At 40.1% G+C, this 12,206-nt stretch overlaps 1 protein-coding gene across 2 annotated transcripts in view; it reads left to right on the top strand.

The window, feature by feature from the left end:
• The window catches only part of mgll (monoglyceride lipase), an 81,123-nt gene that overhangs the window by 53,525 nt on the left and 15,392 nt on the right, over positions 1-12,206 (top strand). For both annotated transcript variants that reach the window (XM_041799445.1, XM_041799444.1), the window contains 2 exons: positions 9,268-9,378; positions 9,894-9,983. In XM_041799445.1, coding sequence (XP_041655379.1) covers positions 9,268-9,378; positions 9,894-9,983 — 201 coding nt within the window. The remainder of the gene's footprint in view (positions 1-9,267; positions 9,379-9,893; positions 9,984-12,206) is intronic.

Genomic DNA, 12,206 nt, shown 5'->3' with positions numbered 1-12,206 from the left:
GCCATGTGGGCCTATCCACATGTTCTCCTTTTATCTGCTTTAATTTCCTGTTCATACCACAGGACCCTTCTTTTCATATACCTCTGTCTGCTTATCCATCTGTCCTTACAACTCTAATAAACATAAAATCTCACTGATACTTGCAGCAAATATTTGAAAGTTTTAGGATAGACTTGAGCCTGGCTATCGAAGATCAAATTTCCGGACCAGTGTTAGCATTGTTGCTTACTTGTGAGCATATTTCAGCAGTGCCTGGCAATTTTATTGTCATCAGCACAAATGACAACCTCGATGTGTGTACTTTTTGGCAAATTCCAGCCTGGCCTCCTGTTCTTCTTGCTAATGAGTGGTTTGTATCTTCTGGTGTAGCCTCTGTACTTTTGTTCATGAAGTCTTTAGTGAACAGTAGATGGCGATACATTCACTCCTGTCCTCTGGAGGTTGTTCCTGATGTCACTAACAGTTGTTTTAGGGTCTTTCTTTACAGCTTTCACAATGTTTCTGTCATCAACTGATGCTGTTTCCTTGGTCTAACCATTCACAACTGTTACTGAGTACACCAGTGGTTGCTTTCTTCTTCAGGACATTCCTAATGGTTGTACTGGCTACGGCTATGTTTGTGCAATGGCTCTGATTGATTTTCAATCTTCTCTCAGCTTCACAGTCACTTGTTTTTCACCCATAGACAGCTCTCTGGTTTTCATGTTGGTTACACCTCTAACTATAAATACAGTCTGCACAGGCAAAACCAGAATCTGAAACTCAGAGGACTGTAGAGATTAAGGGCTATTTATTGTGTAAACGATCAATGTAATAGGACACACCTGGGCACCAAAACACACCTGTCAGTCACATGTTCCAATACTTTTGCTCACATGAAAAATGTGAATTTAAGCAAAAGGTGCTTTCTTCAAAGTTGTTGATCAGATCAAGACATAAACACCTGGAAATAAAAGCTGAAATGTTGATCTATTGTCTCATATTCATCTAGTCTACAGCAAAAATAAAGGAATTGTGCCCACCATTCCAATACTTTTGGAGGGGACTTCATTTTCCTCATTATCAGCAATGTTTGAAGGGAATGTTTCCATACAAGAGAATCTCTCTTTTAAATATAGGTGGACAACCTCTTTTTTTTTTTTTTTTTTTTTAATAATCCTGCAGTACGCCTTTGTTCTGCTGTCCTCAGAGGGATCTACTGACAATTCCATGCTCTACAGAGTAGAAAATAGAGGGCATTTCCTGTTATGTCATTCTGGTTAAATATTGTGGTGTGTAACCTTTCCTGTTTTATTTTGGCCTTGTCATAGCTCTGTTTTGTTTTAAGGGAAATTGAGTCTTTCAAATATTTCCACAGCACAAATAAATTTCCCTTCCTGACCAAAGTTCACTGACAATCTGTTGATGTTGTTAACCTTAACCTGACCCTACCTTGAAAGGCAAGCAACCAAAAAAGGTGCTATGTGACCTTTCTTTTGTTTTCTCATTTGTCCTCCTTTGCCTGACTTATATTACATTTTCTTCTCTTCTTTGACACTCTTCTTCTTCTTCTTCTTCTTCTTCTTCTTCTTCTTCTTCTTCTTCTTCTAACTTGGAAAAAAAACATAAATCCACGGCCTGAAGTTTGGGAAACCCAACCCCAGTCCAGTTTTGTGTCACTGTTTTTACAGGCCTGATTTCCCAGCCTTCCACTGTTGTGACTCCTCATCCTGTTTCTATTATCCTGTTCCTCTTCCCCTCTGTTTGTATGTGTTTCTGTTTAACAAGGCCTGGATGAAACAATGGAAACCACCTGTGGTTTCTACGGTTTGTTCAGAGGCGCTGCTACAATGATAACATCCTGAGGAGACTGTAGAGCTGTTAGCAGCCCAGTCAGAGTCTTTGTTCAGTAAAGGCAGCGTCCCACTGCTGGAGCATCACCTGCATCACTGGCAGTAGCTTTTCACACTTTTATCTGTCAGCAGTCATTAGCTAGATCCCTAAGGAAAACCAACACAAGGATAAAATTAGTTATAACTGGATTTTTCAGATTGTACTGGTGTAATGGAAAATAGATTCATATTGACTTTGTTGTTCAGGTATTCGCCTCACTGACTGAGGTCACAAAAGTGTTTCTATTAGGGATGCATGGTTGAATGGTTAAATTTGTTCTTTAAATAGCAACAGCTCTGGCAACAGCACTGATTGGCATATATACGTAGAAATCAGCACTACAAGAGTGGTGCAATGTATGAGTAGTTTATTTCTGTTAAAACCAGGACAGGGACTGTTCAAAACCAGGACATAGTAGTGTTTTATAGTTGTTGGGACTTTAGACACTGAGCCTGAAAATGGGAAGGTCACTGGGGATGCATGATCAGTCTGGTACCAGTATCAGCAGAAATCAAAACTTCAGCTGATATTTACATCTAGGACGTTGCCTGTGTATTTCAGCATATATTGTGAATTTTTTCCGAACATACTAATAAATTAGTGGAGTTTGAGGCTGAACCAACAGACCTGTGTCAGGTGAGGTATTTTTCTTTAATTATCAACATTCTTTAAATTTTAAAGTGTTTTTGTGGACTAAAGTTTGTTTCCTTGGTCATCCTTAAACATTAAAGTGTGTCCAAAAGGACTGAAATTTCTTTTCTGAAAAGCATACTTAATATCTGTAAAAATCAATCAATCTATCGGCATATCTGATATCTGCAAAATCCAATATCGTGCAACCCTAGTGGTCACCCTAGGCTCATGGTGTGGCATGTTCTCGTGTTTGTCTGTACATAACTGTGGTCAGGAGTTTAAGACCTGACAATAACTTATTACCTGAGCAAGTGTTTGATCAGAATGAAATCGTTGCATTATTGTCACCAACAAATGACTGAGATATATATTAATGTCAGACTTTTCTTTTTGAATTACTAACGTAGAGTCAAATAGCTTCAATTTCCCTGGATTATTGTGCTATTTTCCACAAAAATGGCCAAATCCTTGACTTTTTCAGAACAAAATAACATCTGCAGAAAATTTTAACATGCATGATAAGATGATAAATAATACAGTTGTGTTAATTAAGACTGCTGAAATGTCTGCATAAGTCAGCAAAGGCCTTCAGGAATTTTCAGTGCTTAATCTGTTTGCATTTTAAATTTTTGACAGTCATTGTGGATATATTCACATCAAATCCAACATAAAAAGACAGACAAGGAAGTAAGTGTTCTGTAGTATTTAGGCAGTGTCTTTAGACACACTTTATCCTGAACATTAGCATGTTAGCATCCCCATTGAGCTTGTTAGCTTACAGTCTCAAAGAGTGCCTAGTTTTAGAAGAACTGCTTTTTCTAAATTATTTTTTAAAGAATTATAGCAGTTTTTTATCATCTGAAACAGTTTATGCTACAGTTGCACATTGTAGCTTCTGTGCCACCACACTGATTCACAATTTCACAGTTTTCTCTGCATCGTGTTGGGATGATCAGAATTGGAGCACTTTGTTGGTGTTGTATCATCTCATGGGAATCCTAACTAAAGGCTTCAGCTCTCTCTCTCTCTCCCCCAGTTTTCTTTTTCTCCATCAGGATTTCTGGCTGAGGATCATTTGTCCTACTTCCTCTGTGCCAGAGTTTTATGTAATGGTTTGTCATTGTTTAGGGCCTTTGGTGTGTTTGTTCAGCTTTCTAACTCTTCATCTTTCTCAGGATCTCTTACTCATTCTCTTCATCCTTATGTTGAACCACTCTTTTGATTTTACAGAGTCTCATCATCACATCTCTGTCTTGTTTAGTTGTTTTTTAAAATCTAGTTTAATTTAATTTTACTTTTCACTGGTCTTTCTTATCACTTTAAGAAGTGGTATCTGATAGGCATTTTCTTTTTATTAACCCCCCCCCCCCCCCCCCCACACACACACACACACACACACACACACACACACACACACACACTTGCTCTTAAAAGAATGAAATGAAAAACTATCATGTATAAATGTGTAGATGTTAAACATTTTACCCATATACCCGCAGCCATAATGCTCAACTATTTTCTGTAGAAATGTCAGTATGTTAGCCGTGTAGTTTATATGTCAGCTTTATAGCTCTGTAGGCCGTATGTACTCATTAAGCTATTTTTGACAGTTCACATTCATCCACTGTAAGTAGTCATAAAACAAACAATAGCAGCATTCATCCTCACAGCCAAAGACCAGTGAGAGAAAATGACACAGAGGTCTGTAATCAGCTTTCTTAAAGAACCTCTCTGTCCTCTCTCTCTGTCTCTCTCTCTCTCTTTTTTCATTCCCATTCACACTTATCTCCCCATCATTGGAGCCCACTGGACAAAATGTGTGTGAAAGTCCAAGGGCATGACCCGGGATGAGCTTGTGCACCAATTAAATTCAGCCATCTTGTTAAATTTAACCCCAAAAATGTGTTGAAGTGTTCAGCCAGTTTGAGAGGCAATTAAAGCTTATTTTTCATCATGTATTAGCAGCAGTGCCTGGTGCAGTATTCTCAGAGGAGGCCCAGATTCTCACAGATGAATCAGGATGTACATCTAAGTTTGTTGGCTCATAATGAAAACTGTCAGTTACAGCTTAATAGATTAAACTTTTCCATCACAGTATAATGTGGACTTTAAAAATGATCTGTTTTACTCAAATAGATGAAGAAGAGGGTTTTCTGTGTGAAATCAATAGTGATGCCTCTTCATGACTTAGTTTAGTCAGTGAGACTCTTGATGATGAGATTGATCATTTCTGTGTTGAACGTTTTAATGCTTGTATCTGCTGGGTGTCAGTCAGATAACATGACTTGCACTATGCTGAAGAAAAAGCCTTTCTGCAGCAAATATTTACATCGAGTGATCATTTGACTCTTAAAAGACAGCAGAGGGGCTTTTCTGGACTGGACTCACACCAGAGAGCTCATGTATGGATGTAAACTACAAACATGGTGACGGAGAATATGATGATAATTCTGTGTTCCAAACACTAAGAAAAAAAAAAAAATCAGTAGTGACATCAGATCATTTTAACCAGTGTGAAAGTCAGATATTTCCAACACTCCAACATAGACTGCTACTAATGCAGACACATATTGGGTTGTTAAGCAACCAAAGGGAACTACAGTATCTACAGGAGGAATTATTACGCTAATTGATACTCGAATATAACATCATTTAGACAACAGGACTTCGTAAGATCTCGAGTCCGTCCGACTCAAGTTTGAAGCCTCCGAGGGGTGAGCAGGTCTTCAAGTTGTGACTTCAGCGGTGTGCCTCGCGCACAGACACACCTCTCTCTCTCTCCGTGACTCTCTGCTGTGGTGAGGTTAAATAACTCGTAGCAAAGATGAGTTTTCTTGAAGGTGCAACATTATGTCATGCTGTACTGCCCCACGTTGAGCTACATGATGTTTGCCGGTGTTTCGTGCAGCTGCTTTGACATGCTGTGCATTGTTTAGGAGGGGGCGGGGTGAATGTTTGTGAAGTAAGGCACAAGATGTGCCACGTTTCAGTGATCCCCTGGAACATATTCCCCAGATATGTGTTCCTCTTTCTAAAAAAACACGGCATTTCAATCAAGTTAATTCAGAGTCATTTTCTCACCCTTCTTGTTTAAGAAAGCGAGAGCTCAACCATAGCCATCTATACCAGCCCCTCTTGTCTGTTGGAGTGTTTTCTTAAAGAGACAGAAATGAGGGGAAGAGGATCCAGCTTTTATCTTGAGTCTCTGTGGGCATATGCGTGCAGGCAGCAGTGAGCTTTAGAAAGTGAGATTTTCCGGTGGGAAATGTTTTGTCTTGTAGTGCCTCTTTTTGTGGAGTGAGCCTGTTGTTGGCCCCAGTCTGATGAATATTCACAAAGGTGACAAAGAAGTCTCACACAAACAAAGTTAAAGCCAATTAGTTTCCTGGGAGAGAGGGACAGGTTCACCCATGCAGAATCCCTCTGGGTGTGTACTTGTGTGGTGTCCGTGCACTCAGACTTGTTGCATGTGAGAAGAACCACGGCAAAGTGAACCATGACAAATGGATTTGAATCTTGGCCTCTGAAGTGCTGCTAATTGTCATTGCACAACATATCAGCATTTAAATCACAATCCTAAATGTCAGCATGGGTGCCAAAGTGTGGCCTTTGCTGATTTTCGAACATCTACACAGAGGACATTGTGGCCTAGAGGCCGTGGGTTCAGTTTTGCATTTCTCTCTGAGTCTGTCTAGAGATGCAGCAACAAAAGAAGTGGGTGGAAATTCACGCCCTTCCAAACAAAGACGGGTTGTTTTACGTTCTTCTTGACCTCTGAGGAGTTTTCCCACTGCTCCTAACATCAGAACCTCTCACCTACTTTCCTGAGACCGTCCCACTCCTCTCAGAGGAGAAAAGGCACTCCCTCTTCTCCTTTACATTCTTAAATCTCTCCCTCACATTTCTTGAAAATTGTTGACTGTAATGACAAATTGTGACTTTATCTCAATGCTACATGTAACAGGACAAATTTATATCACAAATGAGAGCAGGATAGCATATGAAACAGCTTCATTACATACATGATAAGTGCCCATTTTGCTCACTGGTTGCATGATGTGAACATCATCATGCTGTCATGGGGGATTTTTCTAAATATTTCCTGCTGCGTTCACATATTAGCAAAATAAATTTTACTAGGTGGCCAGAAGGAAAAAAAATCTGAGTGAAATCATGGTGGGAAAAAATTCTGCTGATTTAAATAACACAGGCAGATCACCCTAAAAATTTGGAAAGTTTCCTGGAGTTTTGTGTGTGCAAAAATGCATACTGGTACATTATGAGTTTGACTATTTTCTTCTAATTGTATGTTAACTTTAGCTCTTTATTTAAATAACTTTTACCATATGTCAATACCCTACTGTTTTTGCATTTTTTAAATATATTTTTGTAGTTTTCTATCATAGTTTGAGCCACTTCAAAACTTTATTTCTCACCATTGGCTGCTTTTGTCTCAAAAAGTCCACTGGGTCACACAAATCCTGACACTCCCCTTAAATCTTGCCATCAGATACATCTCTACAATATGATATGAGCAGCATTTACAAAACTGGTCAACTTTGTTTCAGTAACTAAATAAAGTAAAGGGAGCCCTGGTCATATGAAACCTGTGATCAGAAATCTAGATATGAGGTCATGTGACAGTCAGGTGCTGAACATTCCTTACTACAGTCACCTGACCAACAACTTGTGACATGGATACGTTAAAAAGACACCCCCATGATTGAGAGATTTCTTAGTTTGTGGATTCAAACTCCATGTGAGTATCTTAAATCCAGTTTATATAATTCTGTATTCATGATTTGGTGTTTAATAGGCTTAGTGGTGGCGTTTTGTAAATACATGTGATCACTGTTCATGGAAAAAGCCCTTGTACCTGTCTAATCCTGTCAAAAATATCCCAGCTATTTGAAGCAAGTCTCTTAACAAGTGCATATCAACATCTGATTTTAAGACAGATAAAACATAAGGACTTGTGTGCTTGAAACAGGTAAAAAGAAATCCCACTGTACTGCACTATATGGACAAAGGTATTTGGCCACACCCGTTAATTATTGAAATCAGGTATTTACATCAGACCTGTTGCCTGTGATGGATGCCACTTTTGCTATAAGATGGCTCTTGATATTCCATCACTGCTGGATATTACATCGTCAGCTGTCAGTGATATTATTAGAAAGGGGAAGCGTTTAGGAACAACAGCAACACAGACATGAAGCAGAAGACCTCGTCAGAAAATGTTAAGGCACATGGTACATAAAGCGCTCTGCTGATTCCAGAGCTCAAGAGTGGCAACTTTTCACTGGTAATAATTTAAGCACAAAAACTGTGTTGCGGGAGCCTCATGGATTGGTTTGCATGGCTGAACAGCTGCATAAAAGCCCTACATCACCAAGTCCAGTGCCAAGTGTCAGATTGTGGTGTAAAGTACGCCAACACTGGACTGTGGAGCAGTGGAAACATGTTCTATGGACCAGTCATGCTTCTCTGTTTGACAGTCAGATGGGTGAGTCTGGGTTTGAGGGATGCCAGTAGAACGTTACCTGAAAACTGAAACTATGAAGTTGGGTGGAGGAGGGAAAATGGCATGAGACTGTTTTTTAGGGTTTTTGCTTGGGCCTCTTATCTCCACTTAGGGCAATCTTAATACTTCAGCATACCAAGACATTTTGGACTAAGCTATACTTCCAACTTTGTGGCAACAGTTTGGTTTGATGAGTTTGGTGTGGAAGACAATGACTGGGCCGTACAGAGCCCTGACCTTGAACCTCATTTGGGATGGCCTGGAACAGAGATTGCAAACCAGGCCTTCTTGTACAACATCAGTGACTAGTCTCATAAATGCTCTACAGAATGAATGGGCACAAATTCCAGCATAAACACTACATAAACTTGTGGAAGCCCTCCAATAAGAGCGCAGGCTGTTACAGCTGCAAAAGGGGGCCATCTCCATACTTAAGTACATGTATTTTGATGCAATGTCTTGACAGCATGTGTTGGTGTAATGGGCTGGGAGCTGAATGCTTTTGTCAATATAGTGCTTCACATTTACAAAAACGGTGTGGACGGACAGCCAAAACATAATGCCATTGGCCTTGGCTGCCATAGAGGCTTAAAAATGAAACAGAACATTTTTTATTGTATTTTTCTTGCTTGCTTGTTTATGCAGGTTTAATATCTAAGTGTGAATATTGTATGTTGTTGTATATTGAAAGTTGGCTGATGTGACCAAAGAAAAGTGTTCATTTTGGTCAAAAATTAAATTAAGAATAGCAGACTCAGAGAAAAGCTTATTTTGACAGTGGTCTATTAATGTTTTCTAGAACTGAATAGATATGCATGACACACATTTCTCAGTGTTTGTCTTTCAACCATAACTTAAGGGGTCTGATTCCTCTGCTGTCATGTCAAAGTAAAGATCAGGTTCTTTAGTCATGGACACTTTACCCTTTGTGAATGTAATTATGTAAATACTTACATGACTGTTTTGGTTTCACTAATAGTTTAGATTTCTTTTAATAAGGCTTGGCAGACTGTTAAACTGAATCACTCACCTCTGGGATAAATAAAGATGTCTGAATCTACTAGGGATTGCTGAATCTATACAGCAATCCATATCAACATTGTCTGAATGTGGAATGAATAACAAAGTGTGACCCACAACGACGCAAAACAAGCACTTTTAGTAGTCAGACAGCAAGAAAGCTCCGTAAGCTCAAGTCCATCTACCACAGCATTCATGGCAGTCCTTTTCTTTTTTAGGGTGGTGCGATCTCCATCCTGACGGCATGTGAGAGGCCCTCTGACTTTGCTGGAGTTATTCTGATTGGTCCCATGGTCCAGATGAACCCTGAATCAGCCACACCATTCAAGGTAACCACTTCTCCTGGCACTTCACTTTTTCTATTCTTCACTATACAGTCACGCTCTTCAGCAAAGTCAAAGACATCATCTTACTCCACTCAGCCTGCCGTGGTTCATGACTACATTACTGACACCTTTTATTATGTGTGTTTGGAGAAGCAGTTTGAGCTCCACTTGAGAAGCATTACTGAATCACAGACAAAAGTGGGCCCAATTTTCAGAGCCAGAAGTGGTGTCAAAATCTGTATGAGAGAGAAAAGCCTTGATTTTAGAATTATCAGCACGTTTTAACAAGAAGAAATGTGTTTTTAAAATCCTGCACTGATATAAACACACCCACATGGGTAAAAGCAGGTGACTTATGCCGCACACTTGAAATTAAAGACTGTATCTCATTGTAACACCAGGCAGATGGCGAGAAAAATAAAGACAGAGAGAGAGATTGAAACATGCTTCAGGGAGGTGTTGATGTGTGAAAATAAACTGAAATGCTCGCTACTTTTTGTGTTTTTCACTGTTTACAGGTTTTTCTGGCAAAGGTCCTTAACCACATGGTGCCCAGCCTCACTATGGGCTCCATCGATTCCAAATGGGTCTCTCGGGACAAGAAGCAGGTGAGAGACAAATGCTGTCTGTGTGGGAGAAATGCTTTGTGTTTTGTGATGGAAACAGCAGTTACTGGTGGAATTTTAAATGGTCTCAGGGGGATATTTGCACGACATGTGTACGTGAGTAAAGTAAGATGCCAAATTTTTTTGGGACAATGTATCTTTGAACCCTCTCCAAACATAAAATGTTTCATCTGTTGTCTCGGTGCCTTTGATTGGCTGTATTGTTTAATTTGTGATTACAAAAACAGGTGCATTCCGAGGGTCAAAAGGCTTCAACAAACAAATTTAGCAGTGTGTTGTGTATTACATCATCCCCAGTTTGTTTTATAACCTCAAGATGAACCACAGAGGAGGTCCTGCCACGTCTCCTCACCTCTGTTTGCACGTATTCGTGCCTGTGAGAGCGTGCTGTGGTTTTTGCACGGTTGAGACTGTGTGTTCTCACCTGTCTGTCTGTTAGCATTTACCAGACACAGACAACATCTCAGAAACAGTCTTTAGTATCAATTAAAACCCACATCCTGCTGCTTCTGCTTCTTTCAGTCCATTGGAGGTGTCATGTCATCTTAGATAAGACCTAATTAAAACCTGTTAGGATTATTGAAATGAAAAATCAATAAGAGCTTAACAGTAAAGACTACTGCGCAATAGTTCTTTTTATGTGCAACAAGTGACAAGTATTATTTCCCCTTCTAAACTCATCCAATGGCTTCACTGGCATGAATGTTTGTGGTCTCAGTAGGTCAATATATCCAACATGCTATAAGACAAAGATAGAAGTAAAGCCCTAGGGGTAATTCATAAATGTGATGAAGAACTTATTTTTTTCATTACTTTCTTATTTATCACCTCATGAGCCATCATCTTTATCTTGTGGCCCTTTGTGTGGGCCACAGCACTAGACAGAAAAAATCACAAGTGATGCACTCCTTGGTTCAATTCAGGAACTCATCCTCTTATACAAACGTTAGAAAATTTGGAGGAATGTGGCTCTACAATAAGTCAGAGGAAGCCATGTGTGCATTGGCAGCATAATCATAATAACTATATGAAGGCCCTGCAACATGCTCCAGCTGTCTATTACTATTACTATTACTATTTTCGTAATGCCAACGTTTACATACTGTGAAGCCGACATAGCTAGCTTGCTCAGCCTTTCAGCCTTGCTCAGAACAAGCCGTTTCTGTGTCTGTGGCTTTAAATGTTAATGAGCTGTCTGATTCCGCCCCTGACCACACCCCTCTCAGGAAATGGATGTGGCATTCCTGATGTTACAGTGTTAAAGTCACCTTCATCCAAAGTTAAGGACCTGACCGGGATTTGAACTATCAGTCTCCCAGAGCAAAGTCAGCAGGGTAACCCACTGAGCTTTCCAGCATCTTAGCTGGTAGCAAAGAGGAAGATCAGGAGATGAGGGTAGACCTTTCTTCCAGGCTGGGAGGGCCAACCAAACCTGGGGTGGTGCTAACTCCCCACATGAGGTCATGAAGGTAAAATCTGAGAACGGCTTGTTTCAGCACACATTTTCTGAAAGCTGGAGAAGGAGGGAATGTTTTTTCTGGTATTTGAGGGGATTGTGGACAGGCCAGGGATTTTTCATAATATGTCCCCTTGAAAGAAAAGTCTGTTCTTATTATCAACAATTGTTGCTGCTGTTGTAGCCATGTTTGACACTCCTTAGCCCATTTCACGACTATCTATGAACTTGAGCACCGTTGCAAAGACAGCAAATAATGTCACCCTTGTAACGTTACTCTTTATAGTTTAAGGCGCTGAAAACTTTAGGATTATTTTTGGGGGACTTTTGCCTTTTTTTATTTAGACAGGACAGCTGAAGAGACACAGGAAAAATGGAGAGAGAAAATGGGGGGAAGACATGCATCAAACAGTGTCGAGACTGGAAATTGGTACCGCAACCAGTGTGTCAAGCACTATAGCCTCTGTACATAAGCGCCTGCTCCACCCACTGAGCTAAACCAGCACCCAGATATCATAGATTTTAATTTTTTACTTAGATATCTTTTTGGGGTGCTTTCTATGCCTTCATTTAGAGAGAAGGACAGTGGATTGAATCAGAAACAGGTATGAGAGAGTGGAAGGGAGACATGGTAAGGAGCCACAGGCTGGACTTGAACCCGGGCTGCCCCCGTACATGGGGCGTGACCTAACTACTAGGTCATCTACACACCATATCATAGATTTTGAATGTCCAACATTACCATCGTG

The sequence above is a fragment of the Cheilinus undulatus genome, linkage group 11, assembly GCF_018320785.1.
Source record: "Cheilinus undulatus linkage group 11, ASM1832078v1, whole genome shotgun sequence".
Lineage (NCBI taxonomy): Eukaryota > Metazoa > Chordata > Actinopteri > Labriformes > Labridae > Cheilinus > Cheilinus undulatus.
The sequence above is the reverse complement of the archived record's forward strand: the minus strand, read 5'-3'. Positions and strand labels throughout refer to the sequence as shown.